This window comes from Cornus florida, unplaced genomic scaffold (genome assembly GCF_030987335.1).
Source record: "Cornus florida cultivar Cherokee Brave unplaced genomic scaffold, ASM3098733v1 CherokeeBrave_3.0.0_Hap2_Chr05, whole genome shotgun sequence".
In the NCBI taxonomy this organism is placed as follows: Eukaryota; Viridiplantae; Streptophyta; class Magnoliopsida; order Cornales; family Cornaceae; genus Cornus; species Cornus florida.
This window is the reverse complement of record NW_026775575.1, coordinates 106,339,470-106,366,054: the sequence shown is the minus strand read 5'-3', so window position 1 is coordinate 106,366,054 and position 26,585 is coordinate 106,339,470. Positions and strand designations below refer to the sequence as shown.

The window sequence follows — 26,585 nt, the reverse complement described above, 5'->3', positions numbered from 1 at the left end:
TTTTATTTTTCAAGTGCTCGGCAGTTCCAGAATTAGAGGTTGATAGTGCAGAGCAGATACAGACTTCCATTCCACCGACTACGTAAGACCGCTCTCTATGTTTAGCTTTATGTTTTATTTCCAGTTCGAGACTTTTTATTAGGGGTCCTTTAGAAGGATTCCCGAGTTGTATGGATTGGTGGCTTGGATTATCGGATTTAAAATATTTATAATTCAAGGTTTATTAATTTAGTTTCTTCCAGCTATTAAATTTTATTCCTTATTTCACTTTGTATTCCATGTTCGATTTAAAATACTTTAATTGTTCGATATCCCTAGGGTTTGGGCTCGGACCTGATCAACCCGCGTCTCGGATCCGAGAGGTATCACAACTCGAGGCTCTGTGTGTGTTGACATCTCGAAGACATATGATGAATTTAGGCAAAATTTATTTTGTTTTAATTTTGGTGGTTGGGTTATAGAATCAGTGGTGGTGGTAGGGAGAGAGAGGAACGGTGATGGTGGTGGTGGTAGAGAAAGAGGAACGGTGATGGTGGTGGTGGTGGAGAAAGAGGAACTGTGGTGGTTGTGCTGGTGGAAAGAGAGGAACGGTGGTGATTGTGCTGGTAGAGAGAGAAGAACGGTGGTGGTGAAGAAAAAGAGGTACAGTGGTGGAGAGAGAGAGGAATATATATGTTTTGTGTAATATATATATATATATATATATACGTGCATATATATATGTCTGGTGTATATATATAAATATTTACAAAATTTTAGAGGTATTTTAGTCTTTTAATCTAATTGTTTAGGTTAAAGAGTTGTTTTGATAAAGTTAAAAGGTATTTAAGTCATTTTATATCATGTCAAAACTGTTCAACTAAAGGTTAGGGTGTGAATGAAAAATGAAATAAAAGTTTGTAACATAAGTGACAGTTATTTTCGAAAGACCTTTGAGAATGATTTTTGGCCAAATCTGAATGGGTGTCGGGGAAATTAACCATTTAGTAAAGAGTGTATTCTCTATTATTACTCTGTTTTTGTAAATTTTTAGTTATTCAATTTTGAATAAGACTATTAAATCTTACATTTTGATAAATAAATAAATAAAATCATATTAGTTTTAATGTTTCAAATTCTGTATACACTTTCCTAACCTGTAACTATAAATTTTTCTTTATCGGTAGTTAGTATCTATAGCCGATAACTCAATTTATCAATTAATTTCTTTATTCATAAAAAAATAACACTTAATTTTGAATGAATTAAGTCCTTATTCATTTAAATTCATTTTTAAAGCAATTTAAATATCACTCGCAAAAATAAATGTCACTGAAAATGAGTTAAGATTTTAAGTGATAATTACTTCACTTATTACCGAATATTAGACACTCAATTTTTTTTTTTTTAAATTTAATTTACAAATACTACTTAAATCTCCTATACTTAAAATTCAGTCATGAAAATTTTCAATATCTAAATTTCAGTTTTATGAAACAACATTTTGAGTGAGAAAAAAAAAAAAAAACAAAGGTAAAATGCTTCCATTTGAAAAGCAATAGTCTATTAAAACTTTTTAAGATCTGTTAGTTATTAAACTAAAAAATTAAAATAGAACTCAATGGCAATTTTTTCTTTTCATTTGAGTGAATAAAAAAAGTTGCAATTTCAATGTGGTTGTGATTGTGATTGCTAACAATAACATAAAACTGAGTGCTATTGTGTGTAATTAGTTAGGAAGTAGGGGCTAAAACTGATATTTAGCACATACATGATAAAGATCTAAGAATAAAGAATGGAGAAAAGTTGAGGACTGTAAGGTAGGTATAGGATAGGACAGCTTTGTAGAGGAACAGCTCTCTGTTCCTTTCTCTCTCTATCTCTCACACTCTTTTCTCTCTCCTCTCTCTTACTCACGCATATTCACAAGGAGGTGAATCATGCTGTTAATGGTACAAACCTGCTTTTTGGTGGGAGAAGAACCTGATGCCCCTTTTGATGTGTGAGTGGGTGGTGCTGTTTTCTCAACTCTCTCTCTCTATCTCTCTCTCTCATTTCTATTCTGCTATATCCCATATCTACCTCTATTTCTCTCTAGTCTTGACCTCATTTTCTCTCTCATTTTCTGTTTAAAAATATCCCCAATAAGAGCTTAATTCAAAGGTTTGTGTTATTTTCAGCTTTTGCTATCTATTTGATTGTGGGTTTTGTTTTCCTTTGCTATAAATTGGTTTTTTGATAGGTTATTTTTCTTCCTAAAATGGGTGCTGGTTCTTGTTCAAGGGTTTTCCTCTATTCCCAGTTTGATCTTATTTTTGTTGTATACATGTTTTTAGCTGGAATGCATACTCCTCAAGTTTGAACACCCAAACTTCAAGTGATCTAACTTTGTGGTCTGTTTATTTTCTTCAACCAAATTAAACAAATCTGTTTTGTGGGTTTTTTTACTAGATTTGTATGATCATGTCCTATTGTTCACTTAGCTGACATAGCTTCGATTTGGGTGTCCTTATCTTCATCTAACTATGATCTCAATCCTTTTCTTTATATTCGATCTCTCGGGGGAGGCTTTAATTTTTAACTTCTATTCTATCTGTGAGTGTGAGGTTCTTGATCTCCATGTTGATTTTTTCTTTTATAGCTTTGATTGTGTGCAAGTGCATGGTTGTTTCTTTCTTCATCTCCACAAGCTTCCCTATTTCAGATACTTTTTCTGGGTCTAACCCACATAAAATAACGCTTCATAGACTTTAATCTTTAATCATATCTTTACTTGTCCGATTGGTTCTTGGTCAAATTTGTTCTTTAATTGTTCAATCAAACTATCAAAGAGTGTGGGTGGGATGATATCAGCACAAATAGATGCTTCAAATTTACTCCTTCCAAGCAAGTACATAAAATAACGCTCAAGAGGGGTCCATATATAATCTACTTATTATCTGCTTTTGTTTTTCTGTGTCTGTCTTGAAACTCTTAATCTCCTCACATCTTCTTCTCACATGTTGCAGGATGATGGATGAAGATGAGGGCCATCTTTCAAGTGGGTTTGTTTGATCTTACTGGTTGGTGCTTGTGGTGGGGTTTTTAGTTTGTGAGAGGTGTATTGTAATATATATATATATACATGTGTATATATATGCTGAAGGCTAAGATAAGGCCTTGTTGTGGAGATAGAAGTTATTGTGACTGTTGGCAAGACAGCACAAGGAGGGAGAAACTTATCATCAGATGTTATCCATTGAAAACCCACCACCAGATCCCCCATGTCCTTGTGAAATCTCACCGCTGAAAAGTAGTGATGAAAGGGTGTTTGATGATAAGGTAGATCTGTTGAAGTCAGGCTTTGATCATGACAACAACTCAGTAGTACTCCCCAAGTTCTCCATAAGGTAATTACTTTCTTATATGTGCTGCTACTTGGATTGTTTTGTCATGACTCTAGGACTAGGACTGGGTCTTTCCCATGTTTATCTTCCAAGTCATCTCTGTAGCCTTCTTGGGTCAGATCCACAGCTACATTTTGATGATTGTGATTCAGTTTTCAGATTTTAAGAAACTCATCTTGTCTCTAATTTTTGTTGACTTGATTTGACTTAATTGTAAACTTACTCTTAGCAAGTTGTGGCTTTGTTTGTAACCTAGAAAATTTAGTTAATGTTTACCTCTTTTTAATCATAATTTCTATATGATTTCATGCATCTCTTTGTTGATATATTGAGTTTATTAGATCATACAATAGCCTTGCAAATTCTCCATTAGTTTTAGTTGTTTCTCTATAGTTAATGTGATTTTAATTCCCATGGTCCATATAGCTTTTGTCCAAATATAGCTGTGTTGAGTTAAAGTTATAATAATTAATGATTCGAGCTTCTAAAATTTGGAATAGCTTATTGAATATCATCTGAAGATATTTTGGTTGTTTGGGCTGCAGAGATTATGTTTTTAGTGTGAGGAGCAAGGATATCAAGACTAATTGGCCATTTTCTCAAAAAAATCTGCAACAATGTTTGGAACATGGCGTGAAAGATTTGTTGCCACCTTTTCAGCATATTGATTCAGCAAAGAATTGGTCCGTCAAGAGATGCACAGTTGAATCTAGTATGCTTGATGAGGAAAACATAAACAATTTCAATGGGAAGCCATTTACGCCAACTTGTCATTTGGACACAATCAGTTCTGACAATGCGGGTTTCAAAGAAAAGCTAGCTGCAGATTGTGACATAGGCGGAGTCGGATCTGAAAGAGAGAAAGAAATTCCATCAACGACAAGCAGTCAACCTCATTCTAGAATTGATTCCACTCACTGTAATAGGACCCATTGCTCGGAATTGAAAACTGATCCTTCATTGAAAGTTGGAGCAATAGAACCCGAGGCTGTAAGCCCTCTTGCATCCAACAAGAAAGGAAGCACGACCCAACCTCCGTTTAAAAAGTGTAAATTGACAGTCAAACTGTGTAGCATCAGGGATCCTAGCTCAAACGAAGATATGGCATCGAATTGTATGACATTTTCACAAACAATGACTTCAAAAGTGTGCCCCGTTTGCAAGACTTTCTCTTCCTCTTCCAACACCACCTTGAATGCTCACATCGATCAGTGCCTTTCTGTGGAGTCGACTATTAAGTGGACGGCTGATTGTAAGATGAACAAACATAGAATAAAACCAAGGAAGACGAGGTTGATGGTGGATATCTATGCAACTGCCTTAAGGTGCACACTGGAAGAGCTTGATAAAAGAAATGGGACATGCTGGGCTATTAACTCAAACTTGCCTACCCAAGAGACCGAATTGTGTGCTCGTGTAGAGAAGAGGCAAAGAGTGTCACCTGTTAGTTGTGAGGACACTGATAATGAGGGTGCAGTCTATGTTGATGCCAATGGCAAGAAAGTTCGGATTTTATCCGAATTCAATAAATCAACAGTCTCAAAAGCAGGAGTTGTTTCTAGATTTCGTAAAGTTTTGAAAAGTGGAAAAGGAAGCATCTTAACCATCAAGAAGAAACATCGTGGGCAGAAACATAAAAAATACCTGAAACTTGTCTCTCAGAGGAATATTTTTTGCTACTCTAAGGCCCATTGTGGTTCTGAGGTACATCATTCTTGCATCTTATATACGTCTTCTGTTTTCCATTTTTCTGATAGTGATTATAATTGTTCTTCCTCGAACTCATATTTTCTATTTCTTGAACTGAAATATCTCCACAAGGACCACAAGGTGGTCTGCCATATATCTTATGGATTAATAAATGTCATTTGTTTTTATAAATGTCATGAAAAGCTTAAGAATCCTAAGGCATGCTACATCTTGGAAGGAATTTTGTTTTTCATGCTGCAGTAGCTTTAAATTGGTTCCACTGATTCATTTTTGATACCTTTATTCATTAATCTATTTATCTTCTTTGAAGGGGAAGGGTGTATGGTTTGGTTCCTCCTTTTTATCCTACAATATCCAGTCAAAAGATAAAACAATATCGGATTATAGTATACATAAGAGTTCTTGAGCTTGAGTATTTAGTGTACTTATTGAATTTTATTAGTCATTCAACCGTCTTCGATCGTTCATTTTACTACAATTGCATTAAAATTCAAATGCTTCAGTTTTTCCTTTCCTTTTCTCTTTTGCAATGTAAATAATATGAGAGTTACAGCAATGGTTCTTCAATTGTTGGTAAACAGATTCGTAGAGGCCAAGAAAAAACGTGTGCAGTGGAAGAAAAATGTGATAAAGAGGAATACTTGATACCGTTCAATGCTCAAGAGAAGATTAAACCCAGTGATTCAGGAACTATAAGGAATTGGGTATGCTCTAAGCGAACAGGTTTCACAAAGAAGACCACTTCCAAGGAAGGCATTCAGCATTTGGGGCACAATTTGACACAGGGCTTGCTAGTTGAAAGTGATCTACTTTCCCAGAGTCAGTATGCATTCTCATCAAAAGCCACGAGGTTCTCCTCGTTGAAGAAGGATATTTTGTCACTAAAGCGATCATCTGTGCCTGAGTCCAACTGTAGTTTGAGGGGAAAGCGTTCAGCCCTTAAAAAGTCAAGGGTGCATTTGGTAGAAGAATCAGATCAAGAGGTAGCGGCGTGGACTTCTGAAGTGATTGAACATGATTCCATGCAGAATCATCCTAAAACTCAATCTAGAGTAGAAGACATAACTGACAAGGTACTGTCTCTTGGCAGACGTGGTGTTTTGAAAATAAGGAAAAAGAGAGCAGCAAGTATCTCTCAAAGGGAGGAAGCCGTGGTCTTGAAGAGTTCAAATTCAGCATCTCAATATTGTGGTCATGATATGGGAAACAAAAGAAATTCTTCTGTTAGAGTTGGTAAATTTGATGTCAGAGAATCTGCTGGAACAGGAATTCAAACTCATTGGGAGGACATTGTTGTCGAACCATCATCCTCCAGGATAGCTTTTGGGGAGAGTGTTATGAGTTTGAGCAGATCTTCAGATCGTGAATTCAACAAGCTGTCTAGTCCTTCCTATACCCAGTCCAACTCAATGCAATGTATTAAAGTATGTAAGGGGTCTTTATGTGGTTCTGAATCACCAATAAGTCCTCAGCCAAGATCGGGTGATGGACAAGAGATGTTTTATGCCAATGCAGTTGGTGAGGGTATGATTGGGCTGAACATTCACAAGGGTAGGGAATTGGATTGTGAAGTTGGGCAAGGAAACTGCTTTTCTGTTGATGATCCAATATCTATTCCAGGACCCCCGGGATCATTTTTGCCAAGTCCTGGAGATATAGGTGCAGAAGAACTTCAAGGAAATTCATCATCGACCAGCAGCCAGGTTCAAATTACTGAAGATTATCATGATCTGCTCGATAGAGATTCATCAGATTCTCCTATTTCTGCAACATCAACCATTTCTAACTCTACTTTGGTGACATCTGATTCAAAATCTTTGGAGCAAAAGTATGTAGGTGCTCAAGTCACTCTGGATGATATTAGATCTGGCTTCTCGGGCTCGAGCCATGATACAGAAGCGGAAAATATTTCCACAGTTCTAAATACAGCCACCATGAGAATAGAAAGTAACAATCTAGATGAGTTGAAAGTCAATGCAATCTTCCCTAATAAGGGACCTCTCAATTTAAAAAATGATCAGCCATGCTGTTGCTCACGGAAGGAGGGAACCTCTCAGGGTGTTGCTTTAAATCATCAAGAGTCACAGCTTCCAATTCAACGAAATATGGCTCCGGTGACACTTGCAATGGGAAAGCAAATGAGTTGTGATCTGAATAAAAGACCCAGCTATTTGAACTCGAGGCCTGAAATGCTTACTCTCAGCAATTTCCCAAGTTCAAAATCTGAAAATGTGGCAAATCCTATCATGAATTCACCCGCAGGACTCATTCCTAAGAAAGTTTTTTCTGCCAATTCTGGTCTTAAGTTCCCAACTGATGGTGATTTTGATTTTGCTAGAGTACCATCTGCTTCTACTCCTGTTCTCAGGCTCATGGGGAAAAATTTAATGGTGGTCAACAAAGATGAGAACTTGTCTCCACGACTCACGCAAGCCCAGTCAGCTATCCTGAATAATCATCCAAATTCGCAGTTTCAAACATTTGCTAAAGCCTCTCCTGGCAATGTTCAAAATAGGGAGTTCCATTCCTTTGATTATATGGTCCATCAAAATCCACATTTTGGCCAGAATCAACACAACACAATGGGGCAAGGTTTTGATGTCAGATTCTCAAATAGTTTCAGAAGCCATGTTGATGGTAAGTACTCAACACAAACGCCCATTGACACTTCAGCGGCCATGTTTCCAAACGAGAATGTGGGTGGTGGGGAGCCGCATGACTACAAGGGTGTTTACAATTTTCCAGATGAACGAAAAAGATCCAAGAAGAAATTTGTAACAACTCCCGATCATCCCCAAAACAGGAATGCAAATTCTTCCCCCAGCCTCATTAAGGATATCATCATCATTGACGATAGCCCTGAAAGTGAACCAGATTCAGCTACTGATGCAACTACTTACAGTGAAGGAACGCAGAGGAGTTGGGTAAGTTCAGCTGGCAGTTCAATTCCAATGGCTTCTGATTATAGTTCAAGGCATGTAAATTCTTTCTACAGTTGTTCACCACATGATTGTTCTCCCGGTGGATCACCAATGTTATACAGTCCTAGCTTTCAAATGCCGCCTTCTAGGAGAGCAAATGCAATTCCTGTCAAGTGGAATTGTACTTTGGAAGGCTCAAGCATACTGCATCCGAGTTCTTTAACAGCTCCGTTGTCCTCAACAGGTCACCAGAGGTCTGCATTGTATTATTCTCCCAGCTTATCATGAACAGCAAGCATTTTCATGCGGTACCTATTTGCACTTGGCAGGGTTTCACACTTTTCTTTTTCTTTTCTTTTTTTAATGATGTTTGAAACTGATTTTCGATGGCAACAAGCACAGCAGTTTGATCAAGCAGATGAGCTCTGAAGGGGTTGTCTTTGAGAAAGTTTCTATATATTCAAATGTAGTGAAAATGCGTTATATTCAACTTTTCTGAGGCCTCTGTGTAGGCAATGCCAAAGCTTTCTGTAAACTAGTGTATAAGCAGGCTTTGACTACTAATAAGTTTAATTACCTTGAGGAACCTTTGTTTTCATGACAATTATAGATGCTTAGAAGAACCATTTTTATGTGCTTATTTTTAAGCAAGCTTTTTCCTCGGTTAAAACATTTATATTTTCATTAAAGGAAAATATTTGTCAAAAAAAATAAAAGAATTCTATGCCAAAAGACTACTCCAACCGAAAGAAAAGTGAGATATTAAAATGAGATGAAATTGCACAGAAGTTATTATCGAAAAAGAAAAAAGAAGAGATATCACTTGAATTCAATTCACGTGAATATATGTAAAATAATGATATTTAAGTCTTCTCGTGAATACAACTAAAATAGCAATATTTAAGTAGAAGACTTTAGTTTTAAATTTTTTACATATGTGATATGCATTGTGGTGAGATTCAATCAGAATCCAACCATTATGCATCATTGGCGTTATCAATTATCTAAAATAATGATATATAAACAAAATACTGTAATTCTGAACCGTTTACATACTCTGAATCCGACCATAATGCATGAACGCAATTACATGGGCTGAAGTCTTTTAAGTAACAGTACTTTTCCGTTAATTAAGAAATGACAAACATCTTAATTGAATCGATGGATCCTTCACCACAGAAAGTATGAGAAAAAGTCAGTAAATCATAAAGAATGAAAAACACATGCACATGCAGAAGCCGGCATAAACAGTTCTAGAGAACTGAATAATGGTGCTTCTTCTTTCTGTTTTCTCATGCTAAGCCAAAGGTTTGTATTATTGCATGTGATGAAAGGTGACCACTACCTTAATCCTCCACCATCGTAAGTACAGCAGCTCTTTTGAAGCTTAGATATATAATTTTGGGTACGTGGGTCCTACCAAAATAATACACAAAGGACACACCACGTGCCTCATTTTCATATTTTCTTTTATCTCTCTCTCTATTTATCTTTATTTCCTTTTTCTTTTCCTTCGTTGATGAAGGATGACTCGGTCAAAGACAAATCACGGAAAATGAAATTCTCATTGATGTATGCAGATAAGTCTTTATATATATATATATATATATATGCACTTGCACGAGGGTAGTCAGTACTCCACATCTTTTTTTATTCTTTAACCCTATTTGTTCCGTAGCCGTTAATATTTTGGTGATAATTTGGCATTGGTGGATGGAATGTGTATGGTGGAGTTTGCACGGTGAAAGCTTTCATTACTCTTTATTGAGACTGAATGCCTTTCAAGTGGGCCACTTTTAATTTGTCATTTTGTCGATCTGCCTCCTAGATTTTTAGATACCACCAACATCATAAATAGTTAGGTAAAAAGTAAACACAAATAATAATATTCTATAATCTTTTCTAATAAATTCCTTGAGATAGATTTTGAAATATCATTAATATAATGCAGTTCTTCAATTTACATTAATAATTAAGCTGCCCTCTGGGTAGTTGGAATTTGAATGTGCAAATTTTAGTTTAATTTAATTCCCAAAAGTCAGACAAATAGTTTTGTTTGGACAAGTGCTTTTCTACCTCTTTCTTCTTTCGTTTGGACCACAAAAGCCGAAGAATTTAATAGCTAATGCTTCGAAATTTCATTTAAAAAAAACAATATTTGTAACTCCTGTTACAATAATAATTACAGTTCTCGCAAAATGAAAAGAATATTATACTATATATTTATTGTGGAGAGTGGACTTTTAAGTCTTTTTATCACAAGATGTGACAGCAAGTGGCCAACACATCACCGAGAGTGTAGTGATTTGTTCTTTCAAACTAAGATCAAACACGTTTAATGTGCATTCATAGATAGGTGACATAAGATTTAGTAGTGCGACATTTTTCAGGGCTCCAATTGAGCCACGTAGTATTTTATGATAAGATACACATGGAATTTACCATATTTTAACTATAGATTTGAAAAATAAAAATAAAACTTATCACAATTTTATGTAATAAATTTAAGGAATAATTACACCTCCCCTAAAATTTCGTCATCATATACTAACCTCCCTTCTTATTTATCAAATAAGACTGGCATTTTCCCCGTCAAAACTTTTGGACAGATGACATTAACTGTTATATTGAAATACCCAATGGAGTTTGAAAAGACAAAAAGGCCCAAAACTTACTTCAACGATTCCGGTGACTGCCTGACCTCCTCCGACTCCATCTCCCGTGGATATATAGTTAATAGTCAATACTTTTATGAACACGGGTTATAGAAAACTCTCACCTTTATATCGTCCTAAAACTCAATTTGTTGATTTCTTTGTTTTTTTTTTCTTTTTTTTTTTTATCTTAAATTATTTGTTGAGTTCTATCTTCTAATTAGTCTGGATTAATAGTTTTCTTGAACACCTCTTATTCTTTTCTTTTTCTTTTTCTTTTTAATTTCCCCGTTTTATCTATGTTGGGCGGGCTCTATGTTGCGGCTTCATATATATATATACACACTGAGATATATGCATCACATGCGACATTTCGACCGATCCAGGCGGCGACAGTGGCGTTGGAGAACCCAACTGCGAGGAGCTGGTTGTTGGGCACGCTGATGACGACCCAGATCTTGGTTTTGAGTTGAAAGGGCTGAGAGAAGATGAGAGGAGACAGAAAAATAGAGATTAGGGTGAAGCTGAGAAAGGAGAGAAAATTGGGGAAAGAAATAAAACTTGCAAGTTGTGGTTTGACTTTTTACCAATTATACAATATAGAGGTGGGCAATATAAAGGTGGGCGGGTATTGATGTATTTTCAATGATCAAGAAGATAATGAAAAGGGTATTATTGAAAACTTTGATTAAAAAAAATGCTTACATCATTGTTGGCTGAGTTGGCGGGTATTATTGAAAACTTTGATTAAAAAAAATGCTTACATCATTGTTGGCTGAGTTGGCTATTAACGGGCTCTTAAGGAAAGATATCCAGTGTTACAAAGATACAAATTTTAAGGAGGTCGGTGTAATTTGACAAACAGAAAGAGAAATCTGTGTATGTTGATAAAACTTCAAGGGAGATCTGTATAATTTATCCTAAATTTAATTTATCTATTAATGATTGATGGAGATTAATATTTTTAACGGAGTGAGGGTGAGAACAAATACCTGAACGTTCTCTTATTCATGGGTTACTTTTCTTCGCTCCAACCCCGCCCCAACTTCCCCAAGCACGTAGCGAGACAAGACAACTCTGCCAATCCTATCGAACACGGAAAGACAAATCATTAATCGGCAGTCAGTCGACTAAAACTGAAAGCTTCCTTTGTTTTCAGTCCATCCGTGTCGAATATTTGTAAAGGTATCCACAAATAACAGCCTAAATAGGCATCAAAGAAATTTTCCACAGAAAATACAGCTTTCGGTTTTACTATTGATGCGTATTTTCATTTTTCTCAAACAAATGTCTGCTAACAACTAAATTGTGAGTGATCTACATATACAAATATGCTGTGGCTAAATTACATAAGGAATGATTTCGTATGTCAGATTCATCATTACGACGATCTTATCTATTAATAAAACACGCCCAAGAATACACATTTGGATTCCCAAAAATGAATGACGATCTTTACTTCCAACTTCAGTTTCGTGAAACTTGATTTTTGACGCTCTATGATTGCACTAATGACCATTTGTTATCACCAACTCAAGATTGTCATTTCTCTGCTGATATAGTGATTTTTGGTGATCGATCTCGTCTCTGCACAATATATGTAGGAATCAGTATGGCAAAGTTGATGATAAGATAGGCACATCTATATAATCAAATCATATCATGACAGAAAAAAATGTAAACCTGGACGACATTATACCTTGCTTATTGATTTTTCTAGTTTTCTCTCATTCAACTATCAATTCAATAAATTAAAAACGAACAAGGTTCAAGAATTGAGCAGCACAAATAAGCATTAAGGCCATACTTAAGTCAACTTCAACCTCATTTCTGATTCATTTATGGGATTGTTTAATAAATGACAACTTATATTTACAATATTATAAAAGTGACCATATTAAAAAAGAATTGAGTGTATATTACAAATACGACAACTTTACATTAGTAATTAATATTTGACAAAGACGTAAACAGTTGAGTCCAAATTACCCTTCACATATTGTAAAATGACTTCCAAACCATTCATAAACAACAACCACCACCACCACCACCACTACCACCGACCACACCCACCTCCCACCACCACATTGCCACATGAAGAGTGCACCACAGAGGATGCTCATTGGACACAATGGCGCCCCTAATCAACAGTTTGCAACTCTTACTTTTTCCATCCCTTAATTTTCTGCAATTTCTCACACCTTCCTCTTCAATTCCTTCATTTTTGAGGAATTATTTCTATACATATATAAACATGTGCCTTTTGAGCTAAAAAAATAGTCTAGTAATTTGATTCTTTTTAACATTTCTTTTTGAAATTTTGTAAGGTTGGTTTAGAGAATTAGAGATTAGGAATGGAGTGCATCAAAGCAAGAGCATTGAAGTCAAGTTTTTCAAGAGAATTAGCAATGAAATCGACCCAACAAGTGTTGCTTGATGAATTGTTGTGTTTGAATGCAATTAATGGTGTTTCGTGTGATGATTTCTCAGTGGATGTCTGGTAAGGATTTCAAAATGGTCTGTTGGAGAATTATAATTAAAAGAAGAAAAGGACTTTTTTTTCTTATCGTCTCAAGACCGAGTCAGTGATGATAATTCCAATTTTTCTGGCACCAGCAATTCTGGGTCTCTCACTGCCGGCGAACTCGCAGTTCCAGTAACAATTTTATTACCAAAAATTTGATTTTCTGGGTATTTTTTATGGTTTAATTATTAGTAATTATATATAACGAAGACCTTTTTTTACAGGTAGATGATGTGGAGGATATTGAATGGTTGTCTCAATTTGTGACGATTCTGTCTCGAAGTCGCCTCTTTTGCGTCCTGCCAGAAGTTTTCAGGACAAAACCAGTAATTTTGCAGGAACCCGGTCTGAACCAGAGACCGAACCGGCTGTGTCCAGAGTACCATTGTCAAGCTTTCCCTCGCCGTTTCCGACAAAACCCAGAAGCAAGCGGCCGAGACCGAACGGAGTGTTACTTTTTGTTTATATGACTTCGGCAGTAGTGAGAGAAAGTAAGTAGAGAGAGAGAGAGAGTGGGTGACGTGAAGGAAGAGGTTGCCGGAACCAGAGAGAAAGGGAAGCAAGGATTTCCTTGTAGAGAGATGAGGTGGATGGAAATTTTAAAGTAGCTTAGGGCAATTTGGACCAAAAGAGTACTTTTACCTTTTTGGTAATTATTTTTGTTTATTAGCTCTTTCACCCATATACTATTTGAATACAGTCGTATAGAAAAATAGACTGGCCAATTGGAATTCAAGCCAAGTTCAAAACAGAACCTCAAATCCTAAACATAAATTGTGGGTCCAACACACAACCGCCTGTGATATTACAAGATCCTTGAAAAAAAAATTAAATAAATAAAAGAGGAAGGAACATATAATATTAGCTAAACGTTTTGACGGAACCAATCACAAGAAGGTTTATGAGTCCAGGTCAGATTATGCCAGCTCTAGTGCCAGTAGTCATTCAAAAGATCAATACTGACTCATACATTAAACAGTTTGAAACAGGGAAATATGCATCAAGAATAGGAAATGGGAAAACAAAAAAAGTGATACCATTTAACCATGAAACAGAAGCAATTAATACCTGAGAGCGTTCCAGATTGAATCATAATAAAGAATAGCAACAATTCTGCGCTTTCGTTCTTTTTGGAACTCTCCACCACGCCTAACCACAGGCAACTGATTTATCCCCTTTGCCTCCATTAGCTTCTTAGCAATTGTCAAATCAGTATCTGGATAACAAGTCAGAAGTCCACACTCACGCCCACGATAGTTTATTCCTCGAGTGCAGATAGAAGAAACAAGACAAGTATTTACCTGCAATAATTTCAGGTATAAGAATTATCACTGTAGAAGGTAATAAAATAAATGTTGCACAAATAAGTATAGATCATCTCTTAAGAGTAGAAACAAGAACAAGAAAGAAGGCGGAAACATAACTTTGAATTAACAAAGATTTATATCTACATAAAATTTTAACCACAATTGAAGCCTATCATCATTTCAACTGACATCACATACAACCAGAAGAGATGAACGGACCTCAGGAGCATCACCAGACTTATTGGATAGAAACCGTTTAATGTCGCCATATGTTAAAATTCCTTCTAGAAAATCTTCAGCATCAACCACAAGCACGCATTTCTGTTGGCCATCATGCATACATTTTACTGTCTCCTTCAAGGTTAGGGTCAGAGAAACCTTCAAATAGTTCTTTGACATGACCTGAGAAACCTGATTAGAAAAGGGAAATATATCTAAGGAAGTTGAGCCACAAATAAGAATAATTAGATAACAAAACACATGGTCCAAGCAAGCCAAGTAGTCCGAAAAACAAAAGAGAAAATTTTGAACCTTTAGTTCGTCCAGAAATATATCTTCATCAATTGCTTCATTGTTAGCAGAATTCCTTATAACAGAGAGTTCTAGATCATTTGCATCACCAGATTGTCTCCAAATACCTTCGTTTTTATCTTCAACTGGCCGAAGGACAGAATAGCCACTTGGCAAACTCTTTGCGTCAGATGTCTCATTCTCCTTCGACTGGTTTGTCACAGAGGGCACCCATATTGCTAATCCAACAGCCCCCTGTGTGCAAAATTTACACCAATGGGCAAATATTAAAATGCATTGCCCCAAAGAGTTACAACAATAGACAACTATTAAATCTAGAACTAAATTTGTGACTTTCAAACAATATCAGTAGGCATTTAGAAAATGTTTCACAAAATAAGACAGGATAAGATAATCAAGCATAGAAGGTATACTGACACCAGATTTTAACAGGGCAGAGGCCAGGTGTTGGGTCAATTACCAAGTCATATAGTTGAACAATAATATTACCACTGCATAGCTTAAATTTATTCAAAAAAGCTAAATGAAAATAATTATAAAAAATAAAAATAATAATTAAAGGCTACAAAATTATTGCACTTTTTCCAATTTATAACCCCAAATGTAATAAAATAAAAAATAGAGCATCTAACAACGGATTTTGAATATAACTAAATGATAAATTATATAAGGATCCAAAATATTTGTGAGTTAACAGAAGTGTGAATGCATACATACAAAACATTCAGAGCTTCTAGAATCCCGTTGTGCGCATGTATTAGTTTAAAATACAAAAAAGCAAACAAAGGAATAATCTCAGTTCCAAAGGAGGTGCAGATATCCACCATATTTCCCCCCCACCCAAAGAAAAAAAAATATACTTCTGTATTTAAATTATTTCTGAGTTATATGCGTACATGACGAGTTTCTCCAATTCAGAAAGTCATATGAGATTTAGCTGTGAGAAATTAGTAAGTAAAGTGGTTCATGTCCCAAGGATTATGTAACGGTGTTACATTTAAAACCCATAATATACAGATTTTTGAAACTTCCGCATTACTGACAGCTAAACCCATCAGGTTTCATTATTTTTTCCTTTTTGGTAGGTAAGCACGCACGTGCCCCGTATTGCCCCAATGCGGAACTGAACCCTCAACCTCCCATGTGAGAGAAAAGGGTACTCTTGCCAACCTTGAGAGTTAAGTGGTCTACTGGAAAATGGAAATAATAAATTTATCTCAAGCAACCACACCTCAATATAGCTATATTGCAAAATCCCTTTACCCTTCCAAGAATGCAAGTTTACTTTAGGTTCTGAATATGTGCATTTTGCCATTCCTTAAATGCTTAAAACGGAAAATTTTCACTTTCCTTATATGATTAGAGTGTTAGACATAGCAAACCCATTAAATCAAGTCGACGGAAAGACATTAGATGATAATATGTTCTCATGGAGGTAAACTTAGCTACATCTTGCCTTAATCTGACTTCATCACTACAAGGTAGCCTCAAAGACTTCCATACAGACATTAAAGAGTGCACCTGAATATTTATCAAGCGATGTCATGGAAGAATTACCATGAGAGGAAGCAAGATCATATAATCTTTTGTCAGCTCAAACAGAAGTAGAACTGATGTCAAGGGTACTGAACAAACTGAAGCTAATGTTGCAGCCATCCCAACCTGCAGTAGGATTTAAAAGTTCTATTAACATCAATTAATCAAAATTAATCTTGAACGATCAATAAAAAATTATGAGCAAAGAGTACTTGTACATGTTAACATAAGCCTTCTACAATGGAAAAGTGTTACCAGTGCATATGCCTGTGGTTGGGCAATAGCAGCATTTCCAGGAATGGCTGAATTGATTAATTCTGCAGCTACACCCCCAAAAACAGCACCCACAGCAGCACCAATCATTAAACTTGGTGCATATAGGCCACCTACAAGCCCAGATCCCTTGCACAGAGCCGTTGCCACAACTTTTGCAGCTGCTAGCTGAGCTAGTAGCCAAATTCCAGGTGCTGAAGCACTCTTCCCGGTATGTAGGATTTCATCAACGTTAGTGAAACCCCAGTAAAGTATGCCAGGATACTTGAGAGCTATTATGCCAGCTCCTAAACCACCTAATGCAGGGCATACGACAGCTGGAAGGCCAAATTTTTCCTTTATAAACTCAAATGCCTTGCTGAACCAATTTACCAAGCGAGTGAAAGCTACACTTACTATCCCACATAGCATACCCAAAATCAGGTACAAAGGTAGTTCTGCAAAGGAAGAGCAGCAGATCTCAAATTTCGACAAACAAAAATCCAATACTTAAGTTAAACAAGAGATATGCAGACATAACTTCTGTATTTTATCATTGTGCGCTATTTTAAATCCAGTATCAATTGCATCGACACATAAACACACATAAATGCGTACCTAGCTAATTCATGCCTCAAGCGAAAACAGAAATGTATTTGTTACCGAATTTTGGGCATTAAGTAGCCCTTTCCCTTTCCTTGCAAATCTCCACAAGATGTGGGGGCCATTAACTAGGAGGGTTACCAAGCCTAACTAGGTGGTTCACAGATATACACTGCAGTATCAATAATAAGAACATCCTAATAAAATCATAGAGCAAGAATTATTTGATTCAATGAATAACATGGTCTAGCTAATAAGATGCGTCATATACCCCCAATTGTTGAGGTTGCTATGTTCTGTTGTTCTTATTTTTCTTTTTAAATTGATGAAGAAGTTCGTCCTGTGTTGAGATGAGAGGGGAGAACAAATTTTCCTGTTAATTCTAGTGGAACTGATGTGTGGAGCTGCCTGTCAGATTGGGTTTTTACAATTCCCACTATACATTATTTTGTTCAAGTGACATGTGAAGAAGATAACATGCATACTCATGATCAATGAAGTATTGTTCCAACTATTTGGGATTGGCCATAAGCTAAATACATATATATCCGAACCAAAGGACCACCAATGTCACTATATTCCAACTTTTGTCCTGAACTTTGTGGTCAAACCACAGTTTGTGCACGTAGCTCAATTGTCAGAATGCAGAACTTCAACATGTGGCTGAACATTCACTCCAATATATCCCCACAAAAGATTATTTGAATTAAAAAATAAAAAACAAAGATAAGAGAGAAAATCAAGGAGAATAAATGGTGCGGAACACTCAAGGATGTACTACCAAGAGATAAGCTTAAAAACAAACGAAACGTGCATTTCTTTATAGAATGATTTGACAGCAAATGACTTGTGCAATAGAGCCCAGAACAGTTAATTAAACCTTAACTACAATATAACGAACACAAAATCTGCTTTTCAATTTAAATGCACCTTACAAAAAACTAATACATAACGTGTGGGGAGAGGGGCAGAGGGCTTCAACCAAACTGTGCACTAAAAGTCTAAAACTTCATAACCAATATTCTAAATGCTAATCATATATCCACGTAACAGTTCAATTCAGCAGGAAGAACAATAAATTTCTTACAGAATAGCTTCCCAGTCAAAAAATAACCAACTGGAGAATATTTTCTTTAAAAACAAAATAGCAGTACAATAATCTGGGGGAAATGAGAATACACAGAATCACAGATACGCCACTCATGCATGCCTTCAAATCATAATAAATTGAACTGGAATCAGATAAAATACCAGCAGCAGATTTCAAATCATACGTGGGCACTGTGAAAGCCTGTTTCTCCCCAAGGATAACATTTGATACAGTAGATGAAATAACAGATGCCAATATTATCATTGCAGTTGTAAATGGAGGAGAGTTTTCTGCACGAAGAGGCCTTAAAACAGTTTCAATAGCAAAGAAACAACCAGCTACTGCTGCATTAAAACCTGAAGTACAAAAGAAAATATGTATGATAAATTGAACACCACAAAAATAGATAAGCAGAAACAAATCTTTTTTGATAGCCAGTGCAACTGTGCAAGCACATAGTCACATGGTTATCAAAACTAACAGATTAGCAGAAAAAACAATGAAGAGAAAGGACCCTTGTTTATTGCAAGCAGAGCTGAAAAGGAACAACAAAAAGAAGGGGTAAAAAGAAATAATCAGAGACATCTGTTACAGGATTTAAGGACTAGCACAGAAACAAGATACTCGTTGTTTTCAGAAGTTAGATATTCTTCCAACTGTGTTAAGGAAATTAATCAATATACTGCATCTTGTATTACTTCACATTCTTAATCAAATAGTAAGATAAAATCAGTGTATCTATCTCATTAAAGGGAAAGATAAGTTTCCATACAAAAAAATACGGATAATAAGATACAGCAATCAAAGATATAAATACATATACTATATTGTTTTCTGGAAACAATTTGTAGATATGAAAAGAAGACTAAGGGTCTTACCATGCAACTATTTTAATTAAATTCTTCACCCCAAAGCTGTAATAACAGATTAACGGGCATCAAATTTTTTTCTAAATGCCACAGCTGAAGGGCCTCCCCGTGTCATTATTTCAATTCTTCACCCCACAAGCCACAACTAAAGATAACAAGCACCATTTTTTACTAGGACGCTTAAGAATACCTCCCCCCCCCCCCCCCCCCCCAAAACCAGGCAAGACAATGGATCAGATTTTGATCTAAATCCAATCTGATAACTCGGATATGGATTGAAAATTTAATCCGATAATCCATTAACGATCTGAATCCGATAATCTATTAGCTAAACAAATCGGATATGGATTCTGGTTCTATTGTAATGCTATAATATATAATATTAAGATATTATCAAAATACTTTTATCATTATTTTATCCTCTTCTTCTTCCCTCTCTTTATTTTTTCTTACTCCTAAGTGTTTATTCTTTAAAAAGGAGTAAAAGATCCAATTTTCTTCTCCTTTTTCTTCCATATTTAATTTATCTTTCATTTTCCATCATTTTTATTCTATTCATTGTTTGCCGATCTCTTTTGACATTTCTTTTATAAAAAAGAAAAAGAAAAAGAAAATCAAGAACTACACCCTTAATGGATCAGATAATTTAATACCAAATAGGATCAAAAAATATCAATCGGTTATCGCATCGAGAAATTATCAGATTCGGAATGGATCAGCCCTGGCCTGGTCTGAATCCGACCCGTTTATTTATCTTTCATTTTCCATCATTTTTATTCTTTTCATTGTTTGTCAATCTCTTTTGACATTTCTTTTATCAAAAGAAAAAGAAAAACAAATAAACAAAAACAAAATCAAGAACTACACCCTTAATGGATCGGATAATTTAATACCAAATCGGATTAAAAAAAAAAAAAATTCATCGGTTATGGCATCGAGAAATATCCTTATCGGATTCGGGTTGGATCAGCCCTGGCCCAGTCCGAATCTGACCGGTTTACAGATCTTACCAACCCCCTTCCCCTCCCCCCATAATATAATAAAAAAATATAAAGATAAACAAAATAAAGAGGAAGAAAATAAGCTTATCCTTATCGTAAGGAACATATATTACCATTACCAAGAATTGTAGTCCAATCCCCCAAAGTGGAGGTTGAGGGTTCAAGTCCCCATAGGGGCAAAAAGGTGTGTAAGTTACTTGCAAGGACAAATAAATAAATAAATAACATAGATTACCACTGGTTTCAGATTAACAGAAGACCAATGTTCAAGTTGGCAACAACGAGCCATTACCAACAATGAAAATCCATTTATTCCAAGCCAAAGCTCATCTAAATATTTCATTGACTAAATGCATGAAACTTCCCGAAAAACTCCAGGTGGATGTCAGAGCATGCCTAATTCATAATGCTAATTTTGTTTGCCAAGTGCCAATCAGCAGAAATGTCAAGACCACTTAAAATTCAAAAACATGCGAGTTAGAAAGGACAATCAAGCACAAAGATCTTATTCCAAAAGTCTTCAATGCAACTTGTTATTACTGAATATAATATAGGACTAGCTGGCTTCTTCTATGTAAACATCATGAACAGTAAGAAGTTGGTCAACATTGGGAATCAAAGTACCATGTTCCCCGACCCCCTAATTCTTAAATGTCAACAAAGAGCACAGGCAAACCCTACTTCCATACCCACAATCCCCCCAATTGTGATAAAGCAAGATCATATCATGGGTCTCTGGCGCAAGTAGAAATGAAAAGAATATTGAACCTACAACACCGCTCCTCCTATTGTTATCAACGTTATCCCCACAATCAATTTCACGAACAAAAGGGTTGTTAGGAAAGGGCACCTAGACTGTACTGCAGCGATCGTACAGTAAATACTAAATAGGACTACCTGAAAGCATGAAGCAGCTTTCACAAGATAAATCTCATGCACAAATAAACTACAGATGTGTATTTGGAATGTCTGCCTAGACGCTATAATTGGAGAATTAATCAAGATAAGTAATCCATTGAGCTTTCATTTATCACACACACACACACACAAAAGACCTAAACTATAAAGCATTGATGATAACCTGGTTCAAGATTATAGGACATAGTGATCATTGTCTTATCAGAGTATAACACTCCCTCCCAGTAGGATTACACTTCACTGATATTGTCAACTTACAAAACCCATCAGAGACACGGATTATAAACGATTTATTTGATGTGTGACCCTAGAAAGAATGACATGATACTTAAATCTTTGAAGTAAAACCTAAAGAGTGCAAGTAGTTTAAATCATGAAAGGAGCCTTTTAAAATGAACAGAGTCTCTTATTTTTGAAGCTTTGATGTGAAAGAATTTGGATCTTGAAAGCTTATTGTGTTGAAGGATGACTTCAGAAGGTTTCCACATATTAGTCAAGGTTCACAAAAAGGCTCCCCTTTTTTAGAATAGGGTACAGTGTTATGGTGCTTTGGGGGTGCAAGAAAAAATACAAAACCAGAGAGTAAATAAGAAACGAAACACAAGGCAAGGAAAATAGTCATTTACAGCCTAATCTGTAGAACATGTAGCATCACATTGTGTTCATGAGAAAAATGTATGCTAAATCATAATAAAGAAGCATCCTAAACTGTAATGGGAATTTAGCATCCATCAAATTTACCAACCACACTGGATAATGTGAGAAAAATAAAACAGTTAATGACATGCTCATCCACAAGAGAATAAGAAACAGCATCACAGACATTATGTATGACTGCTAACAAGCAAATAATGCATTATAATTTATAGCAGACTAGATACCTGAAGATATCCCAGCAGCTGCACCTGCTGCAACAAGAGCTATTCTCCTTTCCCTGTTATTTTCCATCATTACTGAGCATCCGTGAGCACATGATTTTCCAATATCTACACTAGGGCCTTCAGGACCCAAAGAACAACCAGTCCCCAATGTTACAGCAGCCTGGATGGCCTTCACTATGGGGAATACTCCAGCAAGAAAATCAAAACCCTGTCCTTGGGAAGAGCTGGACTGCCTTATTTGGTTTAATATTTCAAGTAAACCATGCATCATGCCAACAATAACTCCTCCTGTGACTGGTATTAGAAGTATCCGATGCCACGTGTCAGCTAGCCTCTGTAAACGAAGCCAAGCAGCTCCATCATTTGGAGTACCAGCCCAGGCCCATTCATGTATTACATGCACCTAGATGAAGACCTTGCTGTCAGCAAATGTATGAAAAAGCAACATGGAGTGGAAATGCTCTGTGAATATGGTACAAGTGATTGAAAACACAATAGCCATAAGAATTGTTGAAAAGTGACAAACCAACACCAGAGATAGCAAGGTTTACATGGCTTGGTACCCATGCCTACATCCATCAAGAAGAGGGTTACCAAGATCTACTTCCTGCTATAGATTAGGGTAACAAAAACCTCCCTCCTTTCTTCTCTAAAACCAGAACCCCAATATTTAGATTCATAACCATTCCCATGCAACACAGGGAATCTATACACAATCATTACAAGAATACCCAAATATTTAGAACTCCAGGGCCCTTCAGACCCGCAAAAATTCCAAGCAAGGCCATATTATATCAATAGATCAGCTTGACTTTTGCTATATTTGTTGTACACATATGTTTTCCTACCTACATGCGGTTTGATGTTTGACTGAGGCCATGTCCTTACATAGAGCGAAATGAAAACATGGGATTCATGTAGCCGACCCCAAATAGTTGGGAAACGGTTTTGGTGGTGGTCGTTGTTGTATATGTTTGGGAAAAGGCTTTGGTGATGGTGGTGGTTGTATATGTTCTCCTACCTTCAGAAGACCACTTTCTATATATATACACACATGCATCATTATTCTTGCATTCAGAGAATACCTAATGACCCTTGTTTTGGTGGCCAAGGAAACCAAGGGTAGTTCCAGAGAACAAGATACATCTTTTAATCTGGGCATTACTTCAAAACCAAATGAAATCAACTCAGGTTAGAGACGTATAGTTGCACTAGGCGCCATTAAGTTAAGGTGTTGGAATCATATTTGGTTAGGCATTCCGAAACAATTAAACGTCCAAATAATGTAATATTCTCATTGCTTTCTGTTTCATTTTTCCTAACTTCTCAGAGCAAATAAAAAAAAGTAGATACCAGACTTGAGAAAGAAAGCAATGCCACATGTAGAATACATTAAAAATAAGGGAGGGAAAAAAAAAAAAAAAAAAAGTAGTCAGTTAGTGGCACATCATAGAGAGAGGGAGAAAGAGTACAATCGGATGCATCGGTTTTGGAGTGGACCAAAGTAATGATGGTAGTAGTGGTCAGGGTCAGGACAATCTCAAAGTAATGATGATAGTGATTGAGGGATTGTCGTCAGATTGACAAAAATAATAATAATAATAATAATAATAATAACTTCCTCGGAACAAATGAAAAATGTTATTGTTAGTTCTCTACATTATCAAAACCAATCAAGAGACTCCAACAATGATGGTGATAAGGAAGAAGGCCAAGATGAAAACGGTGGCAAAAGCAAGTGGTCAGAAACACCATTATCATGCATAAATGAGAGAGAGAGAGAGAGAGAAATGAAAGGCAACAAACCCAATTTCCTCTGCGACACATTTGATAGAGATTAGTGGCAGGCTGGCTGCAACCTTTACAGGTGTACAAAAGTCGCGGAAGGAGGTATCTAAGGCTCAACCCTTAATTTGGCATATGCTATATGATGTGGGACCCACTTGGAGTCTTGAGCCTTTTCCTTCTATCCTTCCACATAGAATGTTACAACAGAATCTTAAGCCTTTTCAAGTTGTCCTTCTATTTCATTTTTAGAACATTTGTGATAGCAAGAACTATAGTTGCAAGTAGCTACACACACAAAAAATAAAATAAAAATAACAAAGTAAAAGAAATTTAGAAGATTACAAGGACTATTGCCCAATCAAATTCCAGTGGTTATAATTGTGGATGAATCAGCTAGAGATAAAAAATTAAAATTTCTTCACAGCAAATATGACAGATGTATTTGAAAATTGAGAGACCACGGGGGGTTTATCAGGATTCCAAGTACGATGATTGACTACCAATTTGCCTGATATAAAGACTGTTCTAGATAACGAGCGGAGATTGAATATTCTTAATCATTGCCTGTTTACCATTGGTTATGGTTTTAAACAAATGGACACAAACCAGACAGCTTTGCCCTTATAAGGCACATATGATTAAAATATCTTCGAAATTAAGAAACTGGCAAAGTAACATCAATCTTTGTCACAAATAACAAAGATTACCTATAATAAAATTATTCTTTACAAGATAAAAATAGTAAGTATAACCATTCAATACAATTCAATTATGCAAAAATCAAGTACACAAGGAGATAGATTCTTTCCCTTCGTAAAACATAAGACAATGCACTGGAGTTAAATAAGCATTTTTACAACTATATGAAGCTGATTGCATGCACCTGGATTGTGTAGAACCAAATTTTATCCACAATCACATGCAAGCCATGCACTTATCCTTATAGCTCCCTCAACCTAAACCATAAAACTCTTTCCAAATAGAGCAATCACTGTGTTTATTACTTGTGAGATAAAATTGCACCCAGCCACTAATGTTTAGCCACTAAGCCACCTACAGCTGCATTTGAAGTGTCCTCATTCTCTTTTGCTATCACTTATTTCCATCCCATTTATACAGCTTAACATTACTTCACACACACTGGCTTGTTATATACAGCAATAAGCCTTGCCCTGAGTCATCCATTAAAAGCTTCCTTTAATTCGCCAGGAATGAATTATCCAGGACCAAGGAAAATAAGATACATTTGAACAAAAAAAAGCTCAGATGCTGAAAAAAACTTTGCTTCTCAGTGCTCATCTACTTTGGAACAGTTCCACAAAACTCAAACTGTCCTTTTATTCTAAGAAGACATTGTTTTTCATTAGGATCCTCATGGAAACATCAATATCTATCCTTCCACGTGAAAATGGCAATAGGTCTTAAGCCCTTTCCTTCTATCTCCTTGTTTCAAACACTTGTGCTAGCAAGACAGAACTGTAGTTTCAAGTAGCTACGCCCAAAAATCACAAAGGTGAAAGAAGTTGAGAAGATTACAAGTATTATTTCTAATCAAATTCCATTGCAATGTATCAGATTAAAAGCTTGCCCTGAATCATCCATTAAATACTCCCTTTCGATTTCCCAGGCATAGATTACCGCAACAAATGTAGATCAACCCAAAATGACCAAAGTTTCAGCAAATGGGTGCAATTAACAGAACATTATCAACCCCTTTTCATTACGCAGCTATATTAACATTGCCAATCCAAATTCAATAGATAACAAAGCAATACAAATAAGCATACAACGACTCACCCCACGGTTGAAGGCGGCAACGCAGAGACCAGTAGCTAGGCCAAGAAGGCAGCCAATGAGCAGCAACGCCCATTCCGGCGGAGCACTATCACCGAGGATCTCATCGCTGCCGTTGATGACGCCGCCGTTACTGTCGCCATGATTTGAAGAAGAAGAAGTGTCCCTATCCGAACGCTTGATGCTGAGACGTCGTCCCGAAAACCCTCGATCCAACCGCTTCAGCAGATCTTGAAAGCCTTTGTTACTCTTCGGCGATCCTTGACCTTCCAAATCGCCATCTGAAGCCGACGAATTCGATCGCAACAGTATATTACGATCACTGTATTCGCCCCCCGACATTGCCACTCCTTCTCATAACCTCATTTCTCTATACATATATATACACATCTACTATCTCTGTGTATATATATAAATATATGATATATATAGTAGAAAGTATAGGCAATATATAAGAGGAATACCCTAAATTTATATAAAATGGTTGAGTTTTTGCTTGGATCTTCGTTTCTCACAGCGGAGAAATTGAGGAAAAATATATGTAATTTGTATGCAATAGGAGTCAAGCGAGTGCTTTTTTCTTTTCTTACTTTCTATGGTGACATCCTACGCGAATGTCACGAACAAACAAAAATTAACTGACCAGGACATAATAGTCATAATAAAAAACTACTGTAAAAAATAAAAAACTAATAGTATACGTATATATTTGGAAGGTCCAACTGTTACAACTCTAGGAATTGCCAAAGAGTTGCACATTGGGCCTTCTAGCTGTAAATATTTTATTTTCTTCTTTTTCTTCTAATTTCTTTAATTTCCAATATTTTGCATTCTTTTTCTT

General features: G+C 36.1%; 2 protein-coding genes across 4 annotated transcripts; one reads left to right on the top strand and one right to left on the bottom strand.

The window, feature by feature from the left end:
• The first annotated feature begins 1,823 nt into the window (after positions 1-1,823).
• Positions 1,824-8,600, top strand: LOC132308287 (uncharacterized). 3 transcript variants are annotated; one of them, XM_059806328.1, is made up of 4 exons: positions 1,824-1,981; positions 2,988-3,368; positions 3,911-5,069; positions 5,657-8,600. In XM_059806328.1, exons 2-4 carry the CDS (start codon positions 3,208-3,210, stop codon positions 8,282-8,284), a joined length of 3,948 nt encoding a protein of 1,315 aa, XP_059662311.1. In that variant the 5' UTR covers positions 1,824-1,981; positions 2,988-3,207; the 3' UTR covers positions 8,285-8,600. The 3 variants fall into 3 exon arrangements, with proteins under 3 accessions (XP_059662311.1, XP_059662309.1, XP_059662310.1); XM_059806326.1 differs by lacking the exon at positions 1,824-1,981 and adding an exon at positions 1,988-2,142; XM_059806327.1 differs by lacking the exon at positions 1,824-1,981 and adding an exon at positions 2,164-2,372.
• A 3,273-nt stretch (positions 8,601-11,873) lies between these two features.
• LOC132308286 (chloride channel protein CLC-f) lies at positions 11,874-26,318 on the bottom strand. Its single transcript, XM_059806325.1, has 9 exons — positions 25,748-26,318; positions 22,163-22,565; positions 18,655-18,849; positions 16,804-17,258; positions 16,570-16,674; positions 15,013-15,246; positions 14,701-14,892; positions 14,243-14,475; positions 11,874-12,237 (listed from the first exon to the last, which is right to left on the bottom strand). Exons 1-9 carry the CDS (start codon positions 26,084-26,086, stop codon positions 12,159-12,161), a joined length of 2,235 nt encoding a protein of 744 aa, XP_059662308.1. The 5' UTR covers positions 26,087-26,318; the 3' UTR covers positions 11,874-12,158.
• Positions 26,319-26,585: the final 267 nt, after the last annotated feature.